The 24,037-nt window shown below is 47.0% G+C and overlaps 2 protein-coding genes across 5 annotated transcripts; both read right to left on the reverse strand.

The window, feature by feature from the left end:
• Positions 1 to 544: 544 nt before the first annotated feature.
• Positions 545 to 13,013, reverse strand: LOC126530990 (uncharacterized). 2 transcript variants are annotated; one of them, XM_050178346.3, is made up of 3 exons: positions 12,845 to 13,013; positions 5,865 to 6,051; positions 545 to 1,151 (listed from the first exon to the last, which is right to left on the reverse strand). In XM_050178346.3, exons 1-3 carry the CDS (start codon positions 12,872 to 12,874, stop codon positions 718 to 720), a joined length of 651 nt encoding a protein of 216 aa, XP_050034303.2. In that variant the 5' UTR covers positions 12,875 to 13,013; the 3' UTR covers positions 545 to 717. The 2 variants fall into 2 exon arrangements, with proteins under 2 accessions (XP_050034303.2, XP_072144197.1); XM_072288096.1 differs by lacking the exon at positions 12,845 to 13,013 and adding an exon at positions 8,482 to 8,645.
• A 3,582-nt stretch (positions 13,014 to 16,595) lies between these two features.
• Positions 16,596 to 23,178, reverse strand: LOC126530992 (uncharacterized). Of its 3 annotated transcripts, none has more exons than XM_072288098.1 (3): positions 22,951 to 23,178; positions 20,219 to 20,366; positions 16,596 to 19,151 (listed from the first exon to the last, which is right to left on the reverse strand). In XM_072288098.1, the coding sequence occupies exons 1-3, from the start codon at positions 22,978 to 22,980 to the stop codon at positions 18,730 to 18,732; spliced, it is 600 nt and encodes a 199-aa protein (XP_072144199.1). In that variant the 5' UTR covers positions 22,981 to 23,178; the 3' UTR covers positions 16,596 to 18,729. The 3 variants fall into 3 exon arrangements, with proteins under 3 accessions (XP_072144199.1, XP_050034305.2, XP_072144198.1); XM_050178348.3 differs by having other exon boundaries at positions 20,219 to 20,369; XM_072288097.1 differs by having other exon boundaries at positions 20,219 to 20,372.
• Between the last annotated feature and the right edge of the window lie 859 nt (positions 23,179 to 24,037).

The raw sequence follows: 24,037 nt of genomic DNA on the forward strand, positions 1-24,037 counted from the left end.
GGTGAAGCCAGAGTGAACATCCGTGACATGCCTTACGGATGAAAGTGCAAGTGCGAATGTATTTGTTAGCGGCTTGGTTTCCGTTCGCAGTCATTGCGGTTCAATAAATTTCCACAGAGCCAAGCCTCGTGATCCAGCATCTGTGTTGCCTTATAAAGGTGTGCAGGGACAGCGCCACTGAACATCGTGAATGACGAGAAGAGAAAGCGAAGGGATATATTAAGCAATGAGTGTTTACGTGAGGAAGTTATGGTTGGCTAGCCTGCACGCGGGAAAGGGGATATAATCTCTTGAGGGTCAGTCACAGAACGAGAAAGAGAGAAGAGCGCAAATTAAGTAAACTGCGTACGCAATCCAGCAGTAGTAGACAGCGTTCTCAAAATGAATTGCGTAGGCCAAGTAGACCTTAGAGACCTAATCAGCGCAGATATGTCTAGTACTGCGCATGTTACTTGCCTCGCGGGCAGACCCAATGATGGTGTGCGTGGCACATACGTATAGGCTGTTGTTGTTCCTAACGACGAGAGATTAAATACAAGTAGGCTGCTTTTCAACTGTTCTTTTAATGAATGAGATATTGAAGTATTCGATTCCATACTCGAAATGAACAGATCAGATACTTAAAAAGATTATTTGCTAATCCAAATTTATGGCACTCATTTGCCGTGACCCCAGAAGAAGAAAGTGCCTGCCAAAATGCAGGACGAAACTCCAGTCCTACTTCTTTGGCTCAGAATCCAATATGCCCGGTGGTACGCTGCTCGGCCCGGCCAACGGCTCGACCTCATTAGGGGGCGCATCGGCGGACGAGCCCGCAGAAGTGGGCGCCTTGTTGGGGCAGGCGGGCGTCCAGGGTGCCTTCTTCGCGTGCCTCTCAAGGTGGCTCTTCAAGGAGCTCTTGCGGGACAACTTCTTGTAACACAAGTGGCAGGTGAACCAGCGCCTGTGAATGCTGCTATCTGCTGGCGGTTGCTCGGTCGCCGCAACAGTCGCTACCGGCACAGGACGGCGCGGTGAACCGCGGCCGCGACCGCGACCGCGTTGCGGCTGTCCCTTGACGCCTCGTTTCGGGCAGGGCATTTTTGACGGCCGTTCCTTGGCATCCTGCTCCTGGCAGCTGTCATGGGTGCCCACGCCTGCTCCCCTCTCGCCTGCGAAAGGGGCGGGAGGAATGCGGGGAGGAATGCGGGGATACCCTGTTTCTCTCTGAGAAACAAATAAAAACGTTCGCTCATTCATTTATCGGTGTGTTGTAGCCCCTTGTGTGTAAATGACGCAATAATCAACGTCATCATCAGCCCCCCCCCCCCCCCCCTCCCCATGACGTAATCACTACCATCTAAAGTAGCTTTCGGAGTTTCATATATCCCAGGCCGTGGTGGGTTAGCGACTATGGCAGTGAACTTCTAAGCACGACGTCGCGGGTTCGACTTCCGGCCGCAGCAGTCGGATTCAGATGAATACGACAACGCTAGTGCACCATGTTATGGGTCAACGTTAACAATACCCAGGCGCATTGGGAGCACGTTAGAGATCCCCTGGTGGTCAAAATTAATCCTCAGTTCCTCCAGTACGGCGTGCCTCGTAACCAAATCATGGTTTTGGCACGTAAAACCCTAGAATTCATTCAAAGATACACAGGTCGCCAAAATTAATCCGGAGCACCTCACCACGGCGTCATTTATTACACCCTTACAAGTTTCATAACGTTAAACTGCATGTTTTTTTTAGTGTCGTATTATTAATGCCTCATACGCCTGCGCTTTCGTTTTCTTCGCCCTCTCTCTCTCTCTCTCTCTCTCTCTCTCTCTCTTTTTCTCCCTTAACAAACACACATTTTCGTCGTTAAATTAGGTATATTTTTTTTTCTTTTTTCAGTGTTCAATTTCATGTAACCCGTTGTTTCATTGATGAGACAAGTTGTAACAGGCGACGCAGCGTTGAGATATTGAATTTGACGGGAACTACAGTAGAACGCCTACGGTCGTGCCACGGAGCAGCCTAGCGCGTGCGCATCTCCATACAGGCAGACCTATATCCTTTGTCTCCTCATCCTGACACCCCACCAAACTATAGACGGGAATTTGAACCAGCGCGTCTCTAGCTCCATTGAATTGGTCAGTTAGGATCTTGATGCTAAAAAATCGCCAACAATTTTTTTTTGCCTGCTTTTAAGCAGCAGCAAAAGCACTGCGCTTTATCGAGGACCCCGATGCGAGCATCGAGGTATTGTGTAACCACTACCTCGTGCGCAAGGTGTTTGTACTTGACAACGCATCCCTTCCCACCACTGCGCACATTGAGCAAGTTTTCGGTGTAGGTGCCTGGTAACTTCACAAGAAAATGAGCGAAGATGACCGAAACATTTTTCGAAAAGCAATTGCTAGGGAAGACAAACAGTGTGTGAAGGGCTACAGAGGACGCGTTGAATAGACAGGCCAGCTCGTTCCACTTACTGTATTAAAAATTGAAATTATATTCTGGTGTTTCGCGTGCCAAAACTGCGATATCATTGTGAGGCGCGCCGTACTGGGGGACTCCTAATTAATTCTGACCCCCAGCAGATCACTAGCGTGCCCCCAAATGCACTGGACATGGTCCTTTTTTGATTTCGTCCCGATAGAAATGCGACCGCAGCGGCCGGGCTATTCGTCCCGCGCCCTCGGACTTAGCAGCACGACGCCGAAACCACTGGGCCACCACGGCGGGTACACTGTACTTTAGCAACGTCAATAAAGGTTGCGAGGAAAGTAACGTAGAATTTATAGATTACATTTTAACAATTATTCAATGATTTTCATAGGGCAGTTATTGGTCGTTGTAATCAACTACATTTTTTTAAAAAGTAACTAAACCGTAATCGGTTGCTCTTTTTTTTCTGTAACGTGTAAAAATCTGCGGTGTAAGTACATCCAAACTGATCGGCCGGAAATACGGTCTGACGGGTGCCAAAGCAGCCGATTGATTGATTGGTTGATTTATTTAGTGATTGATTGATTGATTGATTGATTGATTGATTGATTGATTGATTGATTGATTGATTGATTGATTGATTGATTGATTGATTGATTGATTGATTGATTGATTGATTGATTGATTGATTGATTGATTGATTGATTGATTGATTGATTGATTGTGGCTCATAGGAACACTGGGGATATGACAGACGTGACAGGTTCCGTCATGTGGTGCACCAAAATCCAAGTACACGAACGTTTTTGCATTTTGCCTCAATGGGAATGCAGCCGCGGCGGCCTTAAATCGTACCCACGCCCGCGTTCCTCAGCAGCAGAGCTCAATATAGTCACTGGGCAACCGCGGTGGACACAAACCGGCTCAGATTATCACGCAGAGCATATGGTTGGCCGTCGAAGGTTGGACCGTGGCCTAGAATGGAATCTATAAAACAAAATAATAGTTTATTCGTAAATTTTCACAAAAATTGTCGAGGGGCACCGGCACTAGAAGCACACTGCTTCGCCTGATGAGACCCCGGGCCCCCTTAGACACCGCTCGTACAACCAAAATAAACAAATTTCAGGTAGAGCAACGCGAAGCAGCTGCCTCAGAGTTAAAGGTACCACGGAGATGAACAATAAAAGCACAAACTGTAAATCGTTAGGATAAAGCGAGAACATGGAAAGATTACGCGCAGGAAAGCAAGTATGACTTGCTATAACTTGATAGATAGCTTGAGAGTATGAGTGTCATCAGACCCAACGTGTACAAAATGGAAACGATTAAGGAAACACGCATCAGCATGTTCACTTAGTTGAGAACCGCACTGAGTTTAAAATATTTAGCTCGAGAAGAACAGTTTCGTCACACCCGCAAGAAATACATGCGGCGCCTCTGACCTCGTAGCTATAGTGCTTAACCTCTTCTGCAGCGCTAAAGAGACGCGAGCGCCAGTTTGCGCTAATCGAAACGAGTGTTTACCAAATTGCCCGAGTGACCCCCCCATCAACGTGCTTAAGTCTCGTAATGTAGTGCAATTTAATAACGCTTAATGTAGGTTTCACCTGTGGGTTAATAAGCTTCGCCGCCTTTTGCTTTGATACCCTCCCATTAGTTAAGAAAGATGTTTACCAAGACATCACGCGGTCGCCGTATCTACGGCACCTTGGCTACAACATGTTGACGTATTATCCGGGACTTATCGCTGTCGCGATGTTTCGTACAGCGCGCATTGATTGGCTGAGTGAGCGCAAGTCGACGCCACGAAACAAACCACGCACGTGCAGCAATGGCAATTTCCAGGTAGCCCAGTTTCACGTGGCCCAGTTGAGGCCCTCGATCCAGTGAAGTGTAGCGATGGACGTTACGTCGCTATTAAAAAGCACACATACTCCCCGAAGTGATTGGTCAGGAATACGGCCTGGTAGGTGTTAGAGCGCCTGCCCATGGAAATGATATACGTCTGTCATGTAGTAGACAGTTTAGTAAAGAAAGTATTTCGTGACCTTGGGGGGAAACGCAAGACCTGCACACAGAAAGCTAACGGTATGCTATTATGATTCCCGAAGCCTACTTGAAACTTGCGACTGTCTATGTATATATTTAATAATAGCGGTGTTCGAATAGCGGAACTGCTGAATGGAATAGAATAGCGAATATGTTCGAGAAAGGACGACTACACATATCGAATCAAATAGCAAATACCTTGTCATTTCTAAACAGCATCAAATATAACTGTTTCGTGGAAGCCGTCTAGGAAAAAGATGAGTGAAGGTTATTTGCACTATTCGATACACATCATGCCGTTCAGAACTGGACACCCAGTCAACTGAGGAGCTTGCATATGAGGAACTGGAAAATTATCGTGCCTGGAACCCCAAATTACCGTACCTGGGACTCCATGAAGCCAAAGGGGCACATTTCAGGTTAAAATGACATTTAAAAATATTTGAAATGTATTACTAAATTACTTCCTACAATATAAAAAAAAAACTACTCTTACCATGACCTTGAGACACTACTTGGAAATCCAGGGAAGGCTCAACAAAGAAATACGGGTGGCGACGCCGACGTGAAGTTCCCGCACCGGCTAACCGTGACGCCATGGATTATGACGGCATCTGCTCGGGTAAATAACCTTTTTTTTTTTCGGTAAGGATGAACTACATTGCACTCTAAAAAAATCCATAGGCTGAACTTTGCGAGTTCGAAAAATTTCTGCCGACGCAAAACGCCCCAAATACAAAGAAAAAAAATAATAATCCGTGACGTGACACCCACTTACAGCCGCTGGAGTTACGGCGCGAAATCAAGAAAATGAAATTTGGACCTTTATTTTCTATTATAATAATCGAACTATTACGGCAAATTTAACAAAACACAGTTCTGAAGGTTTCCGTCAGTCTAAACTGATCTAGGGCTTCTCTTTAGTGTCCCTTTAAAATCCCCGCCCTCGTAGTCCCTCTGTTCGACCTAAACGACTTTTGTGAAGCTACAAAGACCCCTTTCGCTGTTTACAAACATAGGCCCTGGACGGCTTCCACTTTTGCGCGTTGGCACAGACCATTAAATTTCGCGGCCGATGTCAACGGTGAGTACCACGAGAGCGACAGAACATAGTCCCGCAGATTTTCAACACTTATCCCTAGTACACAATCACAATTATACAATTGCGGCGTTAGTTAAGAGAAAAAGTATTAGTCTTGAAGCATTGAGCTCCTTCCTTTTACCAGAAAAACGTAAAATAGTGCTTTCCGTACATCGAAACCAAACTTTAAAAAGAACGCTTTTCGTTCCAGCGTAACTGATAAGACACGTGACCGGAAGTTCCCTTGGGGCAACAGACTCGCTGCTGTTTACCACGCGCACTCGATCCACAGCCGTTTCTTTGTCACTATACGACTCACTTTGCCAGGAGAGACATTCCCGCTTAGGCATCTGTGTAGCCATGATGCTGCTGACTAACTGCTTGGCCATCTGCAGGTAGTGCCCCTTGCGCCTCTCGTAGTGGTCGGGAGCGAGAATGTCCATGTCTTTGGTGGTCGGCTCGGCGCCACTTTCGTCCGTGTGGTTGCCCGCCTGCGAATTTGCAGCCTGCGAGGGCAACGGCCAAGTGGCGTCCGCATCCTTTGTATGGGTCGTTCGCAGAGCCGTTGCAACGCACTTCAGCCGTTTCCCCAAAAGAGACCCAACAGCCGGACGTGTGATCAGTCAGTAGCGACAACTTCCCACGTGCGGAAATTTACATTTTCGACGACACGGTTTGCACACCTTCTGGTGGCCTGAACCGTGGTTAATATAACCGCGGTTATCGCAAAACGCGGTTAGCTCGGTTACACAGCAGGCGAAACGGCGGTTAGGCCGCTAACCGCGGTTAACTGCAAACCGAGCTTGGCGACCTCGGTTTTGAGCAACCTACATTTCCCAAGCTGTCAAGATGGCAGGCGGTACGTCAGCAGAGTGCAGGGTGTGTCCTTCGTAGGCCTTTTAAAACCTTGATGCCACCCTCAGAGGCCATTATAATCGTTTGGGAAGATAATCTGGGCGCCCTGCGCGGAAATACTTGGAATGCACGACTCTGCATACTAGATGGCGCAACGCTCGACAGCAATCTTCCCACCGACGATGGACCTAGCAAAAGAGAAGCGCAGCTGAAACCTCCACAATATGAGCGAGTGATACCGGTAACTTCCTACACCAATTGAACTATATGCGCGACGCAGTTTGGATAACCTCCACGACGAATTATGTACACGAAAACCTGCAGTGATTATGCGACGATGCGTCCCGTTGCACGTTCTGCGTCATTCGCTTCGGTAGAGAAGACGGCGACACACCTGACGAGGTGTCAGGCGTGTCGAGTCTACGTCACGCGCTCTGTTCTTGCTGTTCACGCTGCACAGACCTGGTGCAAAACTAGCGTTAATTTTGGACCTTGGTTTGTTCATTTTGCGCCGCAGCGTGTCGGAATTCCTGTGGAACTCAAGACTAGCGGCGAGCCTTATTCCTCCCCACTGTGAGCATGAATGCCCGTGTAACTCGGGCAGACTGTGCTTGTGGCTAACCTTGGTTAAGTGAGCAACCGCCGTTAAGTTTAACCGCCGCGGTTAAGGGCACACATGTAACAAGGGTATTAAAGGACTGCTGAAATAATATTATCGACTAAATTTTTACGTTAAATGAAGGTCCTAGACCTATAACCCTTAGTTTACTGGCACGCATCGGAGCGACCTCAATAATTTAATAGAATTACTTTTCTACAGCCAGTTTCGATTTCGTTTCCCAGGTGATGACTGTGTCGTGACGTCATGACGCATAACGCGGTCACGTGGGACCGGGACATCGTAACTTCTGACAAATTGATCCAGCTCGCTCGCTCGTCCGCTAGGCTGCTGCACCAGGCCTCACAACGAGCAGCAGCACAGGAGGCGACCGAGCAAGTCGGATCGAGCTACAAAACGTCACAATGTTCTGCTCCCAGGTGAAACGCCAAATCGCTCGCGCACCATACGCTTCGGGGACGCAGGCCGGACGCGTGCCAACATGGCCGTAGTGGAGGAGAAAGCCTGATTAGGCGAACGCACGCGAAAAAGTTAACGTTGCTCACTCGGTTTTCACGACAGCTTTAGGGTAATTCCACGACGCGTCCAACCTCTAGGCGAACGACAGAGAGCATGTGCAACGCGAAAGGAGACGAGCATTCGATAAAAAATTTCCAGGTGTACTTAGCTATCGCCTAAGAGACGCGAAGGCGAAAGCCTTGTAATGCCTACTGTAAATTACCTTAATTCACTCTAATCCACCTTAACCCTCCTTAATCCACCGTAATGCACCTTAATCCACCGTAATTCACTTTAATCCTCCTCAGTATACCTTAATACTCCTTCATCCACCCTAATCCACCATAACCTTCCTTAATCTACCTTAATGCACCATTATCCACCTTAAATATCTTAAACCACCTTAACCCAATCACTAATTAATCATTAACTTTGCTAATCATTCGTCATCTCTTATACACGGCTAGACATGCTTTGGTTCGCTTCTGGCCTTCGTTGGGTCACGTGACATTTTCTGTACTTCACAACGCGACTTTGAAACATAGAGATCTACTGCATTCGCCTTAAAATTTGCAGGCGTCCTTAGCGATCCTCTACGAGACGCGAAGGCGAAAGGATTGTACAGCCTACTGTAATTCACCCTAATCCACCTTAATCCTCGGTAATCCACCGTAGCCCACCCTTATTCACCTTAATCCAACCCCTTATCAATCATAAATTAACTTGTTCATCATTAATCATCTCTTCTACCCGGCTGGACATGCTTTGATTCACTTCTGGCCTTCTTTGTATCACGCGACATTTTCTGTATCTCACAACGTGACCTTGAAACAGACATTTAAGGCTTTCGCCTTAAAATGTCTTCTCCGTAAACCGCTCATACGTAGGTGTTCATTCCACGTTTCCACGCTTAGGTTTGTTTGCAACCACTTTTTAAGAACAGGAAGTAAACAAAGCATCATACCCCGGTGGAAAAGAATAACAACTGAGTAGCAGCAGCATGTTGTGGCACGTTGTTTTATGTCAGGTATCCTGGTACAGGGAAATTTCTGGGAGAGGAGGGAGAAGTATGCGTGCCTGGGCGTGCCTCCCCACCCCTTTGTTTTCAACTGCGCCCTTGCGTGGAAAGGCCCACATTGCGAGGTGAAAAAAGATGATGCTGATTTTATCAGGGCACAAAGAGAAGCGATAAGGTCCCTATAACGATGGATAGTTCGAGACTTCCAAAGGTGCAGCCACGGAGTGGGTGCAGCATCTCGAACGTGCCAGACTCAGCCGAGGACAGTGCACTGTTAGCACTGTTGGAAAAATTGGCAGTCACTTAAGTATCCTTGCATGATTTGAATGCGAAAGCATTATGACTTCTCTAAGTTGTCACCTTAAATTAAAGCTCTACCTTACTCCACCTTGCTCTAATTTTTACCGACCTTAATCCACGTGAATCCGTCTTAATCCACGTCAATTCACCTTAATCTACATCAGTCTACCTTAATCTACCTTAAACCTCCTTAATCAACTTTAATCCACCTTAATCCACGCTCATGATATTTCCTGCTACTGGTTGCGGAAAACGCCAGCACCGGTTTGTCTGCCTCATGGGACATATAATGCTTTCAGATTAAAAACTGCGACAAAGAGTCCAGCGATGTCGCTGAACCCGACAATAAGCGAACGTTGCACGAGCGTCGACATTCGTAATTAAAATGCATATTCTTGTGGGAGTCGAACGCATATTTTCCATTCGGCTTAAGCACCCCATTTATATACAGAGTCCTACATATTTCGCTGCGTATGTTCGAAAAAATGTTTAGCACTCACAGCTGCACTATTCTTGTTGAAATTTTGCAGAAAGATCGCATTTCGGAGTCTACGCTGTTTAGTATAACACTTGCTACAGTTAACTGCCTGGTTTTTAAGAGGAAGCTTTAGCTCGGGCGCTCCTATCTAAATACATGTAAAAGGAGAATTCGCATTTCTCGGCAACCACTGCACCAAATTTGACGAGACTTGTTGCATTTAAAAGAAAAATTTTAAATCGAGTTGCAGTTGGTTTCGATTTCTTAATTCAGGACGTCAATATTTTATTAAAAATTTGCGAAAGTCGAACATTTTCGCATTTTCTTGTTAAAAATTTGCGAAAATCGGACATTTTCAGCAAACGAAACTATCAAGCTTACAACAGCTCAGTAACTCAGCAATGAAAAAGAGATATCACAATTATGTGAATTGAATCTCATAGTACATCTAAAGCGGACAAAGTTGATACTTTACACATGAATCTCAAAAACTTAGTAGTATGGCAATACAGCTTTTGCAGAACCCTTGTACGCAACGTAATGAATTCATGTAGGATATGAAATGACATACCAAGCTTGTCCGCTTTCAGTGATCTAGTGGTTGCCATTTACAGAACAGCGATATCTGTTCTCGATGCAGAGCTATTACTTTGTAAACTTCGTGCTTCTATTTTTTCCTACTTCGAATTTTTGAATCGAAATTCTGCTTCCAACAGTCACTATACTATAATTTAACCTTCTCTATCAAATGCAACAAATTTCATTAAAATCGGCCCAGGGGTTATCTCAGAAAAACGTCTTTGCGTTTTACATGTACTTGAATAGGCCGCGTCGGAGTTGGGCCCGAGCTAAAGCTTCATCTTAAGAAAAAGAAAATGTGAATTTGTCTTCACTTATGGGGATGCGAGTTGCTGCAGGCGACGGCGCTAGCATAATAAACTTGTGTCGCCGCCTGCCGGCAGCCGCGGACAGAGGCCGTTTGGGGAGGTTTACCGCGTGTTGCACGAGCGGGCGGCACGCATCTCGCGAAGGCCTGTAGCCGGGGAACGCCGACGGACGCTGGATACGTCGGCCGCACGTAGCGTCCGACCAACGGCCCTACTACAGAGCACTGCGCTTTCACTGACGCGGCGCCGCAGTGCCCAGCGCGCACGCGCGTCAACGCTACGTCGGACTATGAAGTGGCCTTAAACGCGCCTTTAACCATAGAGCTTCCTACAAGGATTACTAGAGGGAACTCTGGCGCTAGTGTCTACGGGAGCTGCAATGGGAGCGGTTGTCCCAGCATGGGAATTATGGGAAGTACATGGATTTGCCTAAACTTCGTCTTTTTGGCTTCAAACGGCTTCGTGACTTTGTAAACTCGTCATTTTCAACAGTATATTGCGCAACAAATAATTAAATAAACATCATTAATATTGCCCGAGGGCAGGATTCGAACACAGGGACTCTAGCACAGAAGCCTGATATTGAAACCATTAAGCCACGGACGCTTTTTTTTTTTCCTTTATTTCCAGCTTGGCTACAAGCTTAAAAAGAGTTTGTGATCATCGATCACACTCGTTTTATATGTGTCAAAGTGTCGAGCATTGACACCACAGCTTCATCACAGTCCTTCGTCTTGTACACGTCACGTACCTTCACGACCATTTCCACAAAATATTCATACACAGTGCGGCCATTAACATCACAATGTCTATATGCCAACAGACTACGCCAGACTGCGTGCATTCCAAGTAAAAAGATGACATCCATCTGTTCAAAATCGTGTTCAGGTGGTAAAAAGCGAATGCCATGATTAAGCCACGGACGCACGTATCGACAAGCGAATGAAACGCCCTTATGAATTTATCGCGGGCATGCCAGTGCCTTGAGACGCTTGGCGCGTTTCGATTTGGCCACCTGGACAAGCTCAATCGTTGCAATTAATAGAAACTGTACGCGTTCCCGGCGTCTTCTGCACTTCGAAGAATATAGATTGCGCCGAAATATACGACAATAATACTTATATAGCGTAATATACAAAGCCACAAGAACGTCTGAATCCACAAGCACGAAGATCAGACAAATCCATGTACTTCCCATCATTCCCATGGTAGGACAACGACTGCAGCGCCAGAGTTCCCTCTAGTAATTTTGTAGGAAACTCTATGCTTTTAACGTCTGCTTCGCCGGCGCTTGGTCGCTCAGTCTCGCCATGGATGGCGCGCCGGAGGGGCTATCTGTGCGTGCTCTTCAACGCAAGCGACAAGCTGAATTCACTCATCCAGTAGATATAGCTAGGCGGCAGGCTGCGAAATCTCAAGCAAGGGCAAAGTCGCCTGCTGAAACACCGGAGCAAAGGGAGGCCAGAATGGCACGTTATAGAGAAGCTTACCAAGCGTGGAAGCGTGCCAAGATCGAAGCTACTGCAACCGCCGCCGTCGTTCAACAAAGAAGGCGCGCTGTCGCAACAAAACAAAAAAGAACGCCACCAACAACAAGCAGAAGGAGACGAAGCCGTGGATGCAAGCAACGGCACTCACAAAGAACGTCTGACGAACCACACCTTTCGGCTGGCGGCAAACTCGACTGCGACGGCCATGTTTCACCGCGACTTCACGGACAACCCGTTCGGCAGCGTGTGTAACGTGTGAGAACGGCAGTTGTCTAATACCGGTATCCACACGTACACTTCTGATCGCGATCGGGACCAATCCGGATCGAAATTCTCGACTGCGATTGGCTCTCTCGCGCATTTTGTGCAAAGGAGCCTATCATGACTGAGAAATTAGATCCGGATCGGGCTTGATCACGATCAAAAGTGCGCCATCTGACACCCGTATAACTTTAATGAAACACTGCGTGCATAGACTTCGCAAAACCAAGCCAAGCAGACCTTTCGCTCGAGATGGCTAAGTTTACAAGAGTTAAACCTCAGCCAATTTTTTATAACACCGTCTGAGGAGCCTCAGCGCAACGCTACAACTTGATATTACTTGCAATGTTTTGCCTCGGGGCGAAACTGCTCAATATTTATTTATTTGCTTATGTTTATTTTCTGACCTTGAAATTGAGGGCCGCCTAGATCTGTGCCCTCTGCTCGTCGGACAGCAAAGAAGCCTGCGTCGCCTTCATTTGTTGCACACTTCGATGCTGCCTCTTTGACCTACGCGAGAATCCGAACACAACTTATGATGGCGGCGAGTAGCGAGAACGCGACAAAACAAATGAAAACGTTTCGCTTTCCCGATTACTATTACAACTCAGGCACGCAAGGTGCATCGTTACAGCACACGGCTGAGTGCGAAGTTTCACCACTGCACGAAACATGTGAATGCGAGAGAGCGATACGCTCAGCATGCCAAGCGCTGTGACCCGGGTCACAAGGCTTAGGAGTGTGAGAGAAATGCGAGACGAGAAGTCGCACGTGCGTTCCTTCTGAGCCAAAATAGCGCACTAACCGAGAGCCTAAACAAAGCTGCACAATACAACGCCGCAAAAAAAGAAAAGTGCTCTACAGTCCGGATGAAGACGGAAGAGTGTACTCACTTTGTTATCAGGCGCCGGAACTACAGACATGGCGGCTGGAGTCACGTCGTCCCCACGAATTTGTTAAGATGGCCACGGGAATCTCCGGCGGAGCAAATTCAACGGCGACAAAGCGCTGACTCCGTCACGTGTTTTCGTCGCAACAACGCAAAAAGACAGCCCACAAATAACACATACCATTGTTGTTGCTTTACATGTATATCTGATGTGCATCGACCCCAAATTAGGCACTAATTTTATTCGTTCATGCACCCACTGTTCCTGTTGCTTGGGCGGGATGACAGCAATGAGAAAAGCTTAATAAACTGAGAAGCTGACAATGCTTCTGGCTTTTATTTGAACAAGTGTGATTCGGCCCGCGCATTGTCATAAGAAGCCATAATTTAACATGCTGCCTTAAATTTGTTAGTATACAAGGGATCCATTTCGGAGGGGAACACCAAATTCGTTTTTTAGCTACTTGTTTCTGTATTGCTACTATTGCTGCCATAGAGTTTCTCACAGGTATCTATGATTGCTTCTTGTTGGCGACTGCAATGTTACTAGAGTACGCTATGATGTAGTCGAGTGAGCTGCACGGCGCTTTCCCGTTACGGCACCGCTTAACGAAGAATGAGCCGAGGGCGCTGCGACCGAACTGCATTGGAGACGCGCTCTGCAACGTGTTCATCGTTCAACCGATCGCACTTGGCGCTTGTATGCCCCCATTTTCGTGTCTTAGTTTAACGTCAAATTAATGCTGATACCTTTTCCCCACGTAAATATGTTTTAGACATCGATTATTCTGCGCAGCGCCGCAATTTTCCCTGTAAATGTAATGAGCGTCGTCTGCTAGTGCGCGTACACTCGTCGCAAGGACTCTTTGTTATATTTTTATAAGCTGATTCTGTAGTTGCAAAAGATCTGTACTTACATGGCATTGTCCTTTGTTAACATTACTTTGTTTTCTTTTCTTTCTTTCTTTTTTATTCTTTATTCGCTTTGGCTTGCACTGCGTGCGCAATTTCTTCACACGGATAATGACCGACAGGTAGTACATAAACCGACTAATGATTTTTGTTTTGTTTTGCTGTTTGAATCTGTTACAAGTTTTCTTGTAATTATTTGGGGGGGGGGGGGGGGGGGACTATAAGGCTGTGTTAAAGCCATAACGAAAGGAGCCCACGAACGGAACAGAAATGCTTTCACATAAAGAGATTTCCCGGCAGTGCTAAGACACGTGCATAAACGCATGCCTAGGAATTATGAATATAAAGGCGAAAGAGAACAAATGGGATGAAGCAAGGAAGGAAGGAAACAGTGGAGAAGGAAACGCAGGGAGGTTAACCAGTTTAGCTCAACCGGTTTGCTACCCTACACATGGGAGCGGGATGGGGGGGATGAAAGATGGGGAAGGGAGAGAGAGAGAGCAGATGATGAAATTTACATTACGCTACGCGTGAGCTTGAGAACATAAAAGGACAAAACTGAAAGCCGGCTTTATTATTTCGAAACGTGCACGTGACAGAAGGAATCTAGCAGCCACATGTCGTGTATTTCTAAGCAATCAAGAAGACCTTCAACAGAATTTAAGGTTACTTGCTGTAGTTAGGCTCACAAGACGCATAAGTAAGCATACGACATTATAATTATGTTCATGACTTCAGGTATACGATGCTCGTTTGATAAGTATGGTAAAAGTACCAGAGATGGCGCTACAATTCTGTTTTCTTCTAGATGGCGCGCGAGAAGCACTCTTCATATGACAGCAGAACTTGTTTACGCTGGTACCGACAGTTAGTAAGTTTCTGACAGCCATTGGGACTGAGCTGTGTGGTGATTTTCGTCAAAATGGAGAAAGGTGAATTTCGAGCAGTGATCAAACATTTTTATTTGGAACACTGGACGGCTGCCCAAATTAAAACCGAGTTCAACCAAGTTCATGGAGACTCTGCACCGTCAGTTAATGCCATTTACTGCTGTATAAATGAATTCGAACGTGGCCGAACTTCAACGCAACATGAAGCACGTACTCGGTGTCCAGTGGAAATCACCACGCCAGAAATGGTATCGGAAATTCATGAAATTGTCATGGAAAACCGCCTAGTGAAGGTACGTGAGATAGTTGAAATTGTAGACATCCCGGCAGAGAGAGTTCACAATATTCTTTATCAGAAATTGCAGACGAAGTGGTCTGTGCACGTTGGGTGCCGCGACTGCTGACGATGGACCAAAGGCGCATGAAAGCAGACTTCTCGAAGCAGTGTTTATCGGAGCTTGATCGCAATCCGCAGGACTTTTGGCGTCGATTCGAGATAGTTGACGATACGTGGATACATCATTACACTCCGTAGTCTAAACAGCAGTCAAAGTAATGGACTGAGCCTGATGAAGGTGCTCCAAAAAAGGCAAAGACTGTTTGTTCAGCCGCAAAGGTGATAGCGACTGTTTTTTGGGATTCACGAGGAACAATCTTTGTAGAGTACTTACAAAATAGCAAAACAGTTTGCGACGTATTCTCGGATGTCCCAAAAAGTGCAAAAAGTTCAGGAGCTAAAAATTATCGAGGAGCTCTTCATAACGACACCTATGAAGGCCCAGGCCTTGAATTTCACCGGTGGCAGGAAATTCCTAATGATACTCACATTCGAATGACTCGAGTTCAAGCAGCCCGCCAAGGAGTCTTCCGGGTCGTTTTGAAGAGAGGTGTGTAACAGTGGGCCCCTCTATTTTATGGTTACCGGGGTGGAGGGGATGTGCCCGAGCTGGGATGCCCTATTCCTAGCAGAGAGCAGACACGACGAAAAGAAGAAAACGTATTGCCAGGAGAGTGTCTTGCCGGAGATGTGGTCGAATCGCGTAATTGTGGAGGGCGCCGACAACGGCGGTAGGTAGCACGTGGAGTCGTGACGTCAAGCGATTCGCTACAGTGAGATAACGCGCTCGACGTCTACGTCATCGTGTCGACGAAGGTGGTCACTCCAGAAAAGCGTCCGTCTTACTGCAAGCGGCTGGTTGCTCTAAGCTTTGGCTGCTCCCGCATTTGTTTCACAAGCAGTACTACCACGCACGTCAAACGCACGACAATTTATTACAATGTGCAGGTGTGGGCATACCCTGTAAACTGACTGATCCTGTAAATTGAAAACGTCTTCATCTTCCCTTTTTTGACGACCTTCCTCTTGTTTAGCGCTGATTAAGAACATGGAACAGCAGTTAGACCTTTCTCATACCTTACTACATCCTTAAGGTTGTTTTTTAAATCACACCCTCACGAGTTTAAGGATGCGAGTTACTTCTTTTATTTCTTTATTTCCGCGAAACAAAAATTTCACTTACCGTATACAAGATATTGTTGGACCCCATAGCCATCGCGGCTAGTCGTGGGTCCATTTACCAAAATGCATATTTTTCATTTGCAGCAACATACGGCGCAAACAAATTTTATAAAAATAGCAAAAATACATAAAATTCACAAGAAGCTCATAACTTTCAATAATAGTTATTTACATATTTAACAAGAAGTGCTGTAGTGCCGGTGAAAAGGAGATTAGTTTTAACTTCAGAATATAATTATAAATTAGGGCCCCATTATATGCGAGTAAAAGTCGATATACCGATTTGCAACGTTAAGGGTGTGAATCGGTTTTGAGTATACGACGTCGCAACCTCAGTTCTAGCTTTGAACGCTCACGTGTGGAAGAAAAAAATTCGCAGCCACCTCCCACCTTATGACCCATAGAACATTGGCGCAACGATGCCTACAAAAAAGAATTGGGGAAGCAAAAATTTATTTTCTCACACACACTTGTTGACTGCCAAAAAATGCGGCAAACAAGTTGGTCCGTTTGTATTGTCTTGCAAAACGCTCGTATGCTGTTTTTCTTCTAAGGGTCGCAACAAAGAAGCGTAATAACTTGCGCAAGTTCTAGGAGTCTTCCACGGTATCGGATAGAAGCTAACAAGACAACAGGTATATTTGCTAGAGAGCGCCTAGCACCTTAGCATCAACAAAAGATGCAACACATCAAGAGGGTGTAAGATAAGAGAGAAACATCGGGAGGGGGCTAGAAACGAATTTTCCGTGTGCTTTGATGCTATAAATACGTTTTAAGCAAAGAAAGAAAAAAAATTTCAAGAAATATTTATGGCAGCGACTCTCGCATGAACTCGTACATTGATTGTTGCAGCATCATGGAAAGCGTTGATGACAGTTCTCGGCAACAAGCACAAATCGGCGATCAAGAAAAAAATTGTTAAACAAATGCAAAGTTTTACTCGCCGCCTCAAGGCACACTGCGTTGTTCCCACAACACAAGAAACTAATTAACGCTGGTTATCACCATCATTAAAAAAGGGCTAATGTCGCTTTTCTTATGCAAGATCACTGAAGCAACCTTTACTACATGAGCTTCAGTTGTTAGCTCCATTACTTTGCGGTAGCTTACCGCTCCACGCTGGCACACATAACGTACAAAACTATTGGATTTCAGCTAGCTTTACAAGTGAGTCTCTCCATGGCCGCCAAAACAGTCTACGCACCGGGCGCGCGCCAGCATAATTATCCGAGGGGTGGCCTTCTAGAGTCAGCGACAAGGGGACCTGGTCTTCGTCAGGGTCCCACAAGTATCCTCGTCTTATCGTTGGCTCCAGCCTGAAGCTTTCCTTGTTCGACCCCTCTGTACCTCTGTCATGTGTAAACGCACTCGTAAAGTACTTTCTGGTAAACTGGTCCAAGCTGAATACTTGAGGGGCTGCACGACCCCACTTGTGTGAAGAACTGAGTAGCCTAACAAAAAGCTGGCTCTCTCACATCAGGCGAGGCTTCTTCGATGTCCTCCTCGCGAGGAGGTGCGCACTGAGGCACCCTACATCCGAGCGAAACATCGAGCCATTTTTTTTTTTTTTTTTGCTGCACATTGCGCCTGCACGCCGTCTTCATTGTTGAAAACTTACAAAATTAGACGTGGCTGTCGCCTGCAATGAGAAGATTCATGCGGATGCAAATTCATCGTAGTGGAATGAGAGTAACTGGAGCCTTCTCGCTCGCAACTAATACATACTTTTCCAATACCATGTGTAACGTACTTTATCGACATAGCTCCTACATGTCAAGATGAATCTGTTAACGTTAAATGGCGCGTGCTTTCTGAGCGCGGAAAAGGTGCGGGACTGAGAATAGATACACTAACACACGTCCCACTGCGCATTCAGCCCTTTATGTTAATTTCTTGTCCCTGCAGCTCTGTCTTGAAGTATGCGATATCGATAACGTCTACATGCTCTTGGCTTGATTGAACCAAGACAAGTTGCATGGCATAATACCAAAAGGAAGAAAAGAGGCATTCTACAATCATGACAATCATCTTGGCTAAACAATAAGTGCAAGCCTTGCAGCATATACGTAAAGCCATTACAAATAATGTTCAATAGGAAACGAAATACCGCTAGGAAGAGTCTACAATCGTGGCAATTATAGTGGCTAAACGAGACGTACAAACCATATGGCATACATGTAACACGGAACAATAGAGCAAGGAACAGGGGATGAATTGTACAATCGCGACAATCATGGCGGCTGCACAAGACATACAGACCTTACAATATACACGTAAAACCATCACAGAGGAAGTTCACTGGGAGCGCAAGGAATGCACGATACCAAGCACTATACAGCGTCCGCATTCGTTCATTATCCGTATTCACTTCACCAAGCTATAATATCACTTCAGATTGGTAACGGTTTCATACACGCACTGAGCCACTGTGACGCAACGTTGCCCCAATGCGCGCTACTCAAGGAAAGACAGGTGCAAATCCGTAGTAATGCCGACTGCTTCTTGCGGTCTCGCCTGAAACAAAAAGCGTCGTCGCCAGGTTGCTTGCGACACGGCTATTGGCCAATCCTAAATCCTCATCCTAGAGGCCGCCATCAGTGACTTCGCGCTGCGCCGCCCCTCAGAGGCAAGCCGGCGGTGCACTAGGGTCATGTGCTTCGCCAGCGATTCCGCAGAGGCGAACAACCGGTAGCAGAAGGTGCACATTCCCGACAAGTGCCAGACGTGCGTGGTCTCGTGCGTCTCTGGGTTGCTCCGGTCTCCTTCGAGTTCCTCGAAGCAAGAGCAGCAGCAGCAGCAGCAGAACAGGAGCTCACACTCGTCGTCGCTGCACGACGACGGCTGCACGACGGCCTCCGCGGCACGAGCAGCGGAGGTCTCGGTCGCTGGCCGGCATCGCGAGCAGCGACCGTGCCAATGCCACTGCGGCCGATGCACCTTGAAGCGAGTCGCATAGATAACGCGGTTGGGTACGGCTTGGTGCCTTTGACCTGCGGAAGAAAAAAGGGAGGCGAGTGTTGGATCTAGTCAAGGAAAAGCGGTGGTGCGTGAGTTAACCTGGGTATTCTCAAACGAGCCTCGACTCGAGACCCCTTTCCCGGCGAACACTATTCTGAACGCCAATATAGAATACATCAGACTGGCTCCAGCCGAGATTGAAGTCATTCATAGGCGCTTTCTTTCCAAGTCATTTACTAATTTATAGAACCTGCGAATGCGAAATAGTTGCCCGCGTACTTCTCACAATAACTCTTTTGTTAAAATTTTTGTCGTTCGGCTATAGGCAATGCCTAAGACGGATTTCCGTATGTTCAAACCATATGGTTCTGTACTTACTATATGAAGCTAATTCATGAAAGAGAAATCCACTCGACTGTAGCGCGAAGCTACATATAGAGGAAGCCCGTATGGGCCTCTCGGAGAGCTTCGCAGTTGAAGAAAAAATTTGTCCCACTCCGGGAGTCGAACCCGAGATCGAAGCCTTTCCGGGGCGGCCGCTCTGCAATCTACGCTAACCAGGAGGCTAGCAGATCGCAGAGCGAAGCCGAATCGATGGACCAGTCAAAACACATTGATACATAATATTGCAAATCAGTTTTGCGGAAGCCCACAAGGTGGAGACAAGTTCATGAAAGGGAAAATCGTCATCCAGCCGACAGTAGCGCGAAGCTAAAAAGGTGCTGCAGTGAGTGTGGTTTCGTGCAGACTCATGCTACAGCCAGGTATATGACAATTTTCTCTTTCATGAACCTTTAACCATTTTGCGGGCTTCTGCAGAAGTGATTTGCCATGAGAAGTTATTCGATGCAACTCACTGAGTAGATATTAAACTGCGCAAATTACTATCGTTCAGCCATGTTTCACTAGTCTGCACAGCAGCTTCATTTATGTAATTTTTCCATACTGTCCTTCAAACTGAATGTCTTAAAACTGGAGCAGGTGCCACGCTCGGCGTATAGTCAAGGAAGAGCTTAGCACATCGTGAAACGTATGCGAATACAAGCTTTAATTCCATCGGATCGCCCAAAGCAGTTGTGCGAAATGACAAACGACTCACTCTTCGACGAGTTCCAGTGCTTCCTCGCGTCCAGCGGGGTCACGCGCCCGCCAACCAGCTCCATATGCTGCCCCTCGCGATCGTCGTGCGGCGAGGCAGCGCTGCTGATGCTGACGCCTTCCGCCACGCCGCCACTCGGCTGCAGCTCCTTCTGCTGCGAATGGGAAGAAAGGAAACGGTGAGGTATCAGATACCCGTTCACGCATGCATCGTTCGAGCGCAGAACGACGGCGTCACAGACAAGCAGTCGTACAGCGGTCCGAGTTCGCGATGAGAACACCGCTGTCAATGGCCAATGCTGACAAATTGCGAGAATGAGATGGTGGCAGTATCTAGCGCACCTACGACAACCCTTACCGGACTAAGATTTGTCAAGCGACACGGTTCGTTCTTGCTGAAGGGGTTTTTAAAGACCCGCGAGCCCGTACTCACAGAACGTTTCTACGCTAGAAATGTTTGTAAGAGCAAATTGCAGCTAATCCTGTTGCGGTACACACTACTGGCGAAAACGGTAAGCTAATGGCAAAGAACACGTAAGAATGAAAGTCTATGTGAATTCGGCCAGTGCTATAGCGAATATCGTTCAAAGCACGCCGGACAGTGAAGAAGCGAAGGACCCACGCGTTCGTCTAACTGTTCTACCCATGCTGTTCGCACCAAGCAAGGGTTGCTTTTGTTTCATTATACACTACTGCGGCCCCTTCGCTGATAAACAGGCAGCTTTGCGTACCCCTCCCTCGCATCCGTCGATCGCTTCCATGCCTTGACGCATCAATTGCCAGCAAGTGTGTCACCACCATCAAAACAATGTAAACAAACGCTACGCTGCGTTCGGCTGCAATGGATACCAAACGTACTTCTCTTTGATTCCAAGGTAGTCGTTGATTGAAGCTGCTAAGAGACGAGGACAAAACACCATGCTTGAGCGGTGGTAGTTGGGACGTCGCAAACGGTCACCGCGGGCTTCGTTGGTATACATAACCAAGGTACACTTTAAGTCGCGTGTATGCGCGCAGCGGTACGCGCTAAGTTGAGCTACTGCATTAGGCTGAACACGCATGCTTACTGCAGGGGCGACGATGATGCCAGCGTGCAATGGACATCATGTTCCCGACCCGCTTTGCGACAACCTGATAAATACACCATGAACAGAAAAAAAAATATTGGTAGGCGGTTCAACCTCTATTTGACGTCGATGAAGGAAGTCCTCCTGAGCAAGTTGAGGGCGAGAATGGGATATACGAGCCACAAGTAAAGCGAGGAACTAGGCTGGTTGGTGTTCATTCGTGTTGAATGCGCTGAGTGAAACAGAGACGGCTACTAACACAGAAGGACACACCAGGCAGGACGAGAAGGCGCCAACTGCTCACTGGTTTATTGTCGGTGAAACTTTGCTCTTCCATTTCCAGTTCCAAGCTGTCCATATCTTACTGTGGTCTTTCAAGCCTAGGTATCTATCTGCACATGCTCAAATGCCGCAGCCCATGTAAGGGCAACGTTCCACCGACAATAAACCAGTTGGTAGTTTGGCCCCTTCTTGTCCTGTCTGGCGTGTCCTTCTGTGCAAGTAGCCGTTTCGTTTCATTCAGCGCAGTGAACATGAGTGTATGAAACGTAATTTATTGTGAGAGCCGCGCTGGAGGGACAACGTTTGATCGACGTCAAGTAAAAATTAAAGAGCATTTCAAATTTTGTCATCACTTATCATACTCATTATCACAGTCCCGACATGCCCAGTGACCCTTATCCCGCGTCATCACAAAGCCAGTAGCCCCAGTTGCACACATCCGGTGATGCACACACAGTGGTACATACCCAGGGTCACATAGGCTCTGGCACATACCCAGTGGCACATAACCATTGGCATCCGTGGCACTTATAAACTTTGCCACTCGCCAAAAAAGAATTCGTCTTGAAAAATACATAATTGCGAAATATTGTACTTATTCATAAATGGGATGCACGGGCGCCTGCGTAAGCAACTCAAGTTTCTGGCGACAGACTACTTAGCATGCAGTTCTGTTACGTACCACATTCGGCGACAGTTACTATACCAGTCTCATGACGTATAAAAAACGCGATGGCATGAGACTACTGGCGTTAACAACGAGCGACGACTAACCGAACATAATTTTGAATAATTTTGAACTACAACGTTAGCCGCTCCAACTGCCGACAGCGAACACACCACACTAGCGAGGTCGCGCTGAAATGCGAACGCGACTTGCGTTTCGACCAGCGTTTCAGAACGAGCGAGCACAACCATCGAAACGCGCAACGGAAGAACGATTTCCAAGCGACCATAGTGCCACTGTGGAATAGAATGAACAATTCCAATCGGTTTCCAATCGGTTCACATGTTCGCGTATTTATTTCCTTCGCTCAAAAATGACATTGCATAACGCTTGCATAAGCTAAGCACCAAATGTCATCTCCGTACGAACTTAAGCGCGGGTTAGCAAAAGGTTAAAGCTTAATAACCAAGTCTGTAATAAAGACTGTGTCACACAAAATGTAAGCAGTGAGCACAGCCACGCTGGAACGTGAGCAGTGCTGGCGTTTCAGAGCAGCCGGTCTACAGCGCGGCCATGCACGGAGGTCGACAGAGACGCGCCGTGCGTTATTTCAGCAGTAGTCCAGTGAGCCAGCTATCATAATAAGACAAAAGACGAATGTACGAAAAGAAATACATGATTCGGAACAGCTGATAATAGGGAAGTGAGCAAACTTACCTCGACGTCGCAACCCGGAACGTCACACATGGTAGCAGGAAGGTCGCTGTCGTAACCGTTCCGCAAACCTGACAACTACTGTCCAGGAATATTTTAAGCACGACACGTTAGAAATGGCCTAAATACTATCTCCGACACGGCTTATGGCAGTAAAAGATCATACACTGACTTGAGAAGCCGAAAGCTCACTCAACGTACACACTGCTACACGCGACGCCACACTTAACAAGTTGCGGATTGGCTACGGGCTTGGCTTGGATGCCACTCTTGTGCGTAACCAGCGCCTCCTGCGTAACTGAGCAGAGTGAGAGGAATTGTTTTGACCGGGCTAGCCGGGCTACGTCCTTGCTCGGCCTCGTTGAATGATTGGCGTTCCATCCCGACAGGGCGCCGATTCGTGACCACATATCTAAGTCTACAGTGTCAGGTAGAGTTTCGACGCATAGGCTGTCCTGTCCGCGCGAGCTTGCCAGTTTGGCATGTGTCCGTGCGCGCGAGAGAGACCGTGCACAAAAATTTTGCATGAACAAAGTAGACCTCGTGCGCATACTGCTGTACGCTTTGAAGTGTTGGCGGTGTTATCACTAAGGCTGTAAACAATTCCGGAATTCATGCATATTGCGTATCACTCGTTGCAGCGTAGCTATAAAATTGGGTTCTCGCTGTTAAAGCAATTGCCATAATCAGACTAATACATATTTCGGCATGTAACTATGCACACCGCTCGTACAGTCTTTGTAGGTACCGGTGGTAGTTTTCAATATAGCTTGCTTTAACTAAAGACATCACAAACAATTAATGAAGGTACTTATAGGGCAACCGTACCACGAACTGCCGGATAGCGCGGCGTGTTTGCACGTGTTTCCCATGACAAATTCATTAGAAATGATCCACTTGCCGTAGGTTCTCCTGGTTCAATTCTGCCAACGACACGAATGGTTGCACCGAAATCGCGGGCACTTGTTGATGACCGACGCAACCAACGCACTCTTTGTTCTGCTAGCGCCTGTTCCGCACGGTTTCTCCCAGAGCATTCTAGGCCATTGTCTCTCTTTCTATCTCCTCCTTCCACTCTGTTGCTCTTTTT

Source organism: Dermacentor andersoni, chromosome 5, assembly GCF_023375885.2.
Source record: "Dermacentor andersoni chromosome 5, qqDerAnde1_hic_scaffold, whole genome shotgun sequence".
Lineage (NCBI taxonomy): Eukaryota > Metazoa > Arthropoda > Arachnida > Ixodida > Ixodidae > Dermacentor > Dermacentor andersoni.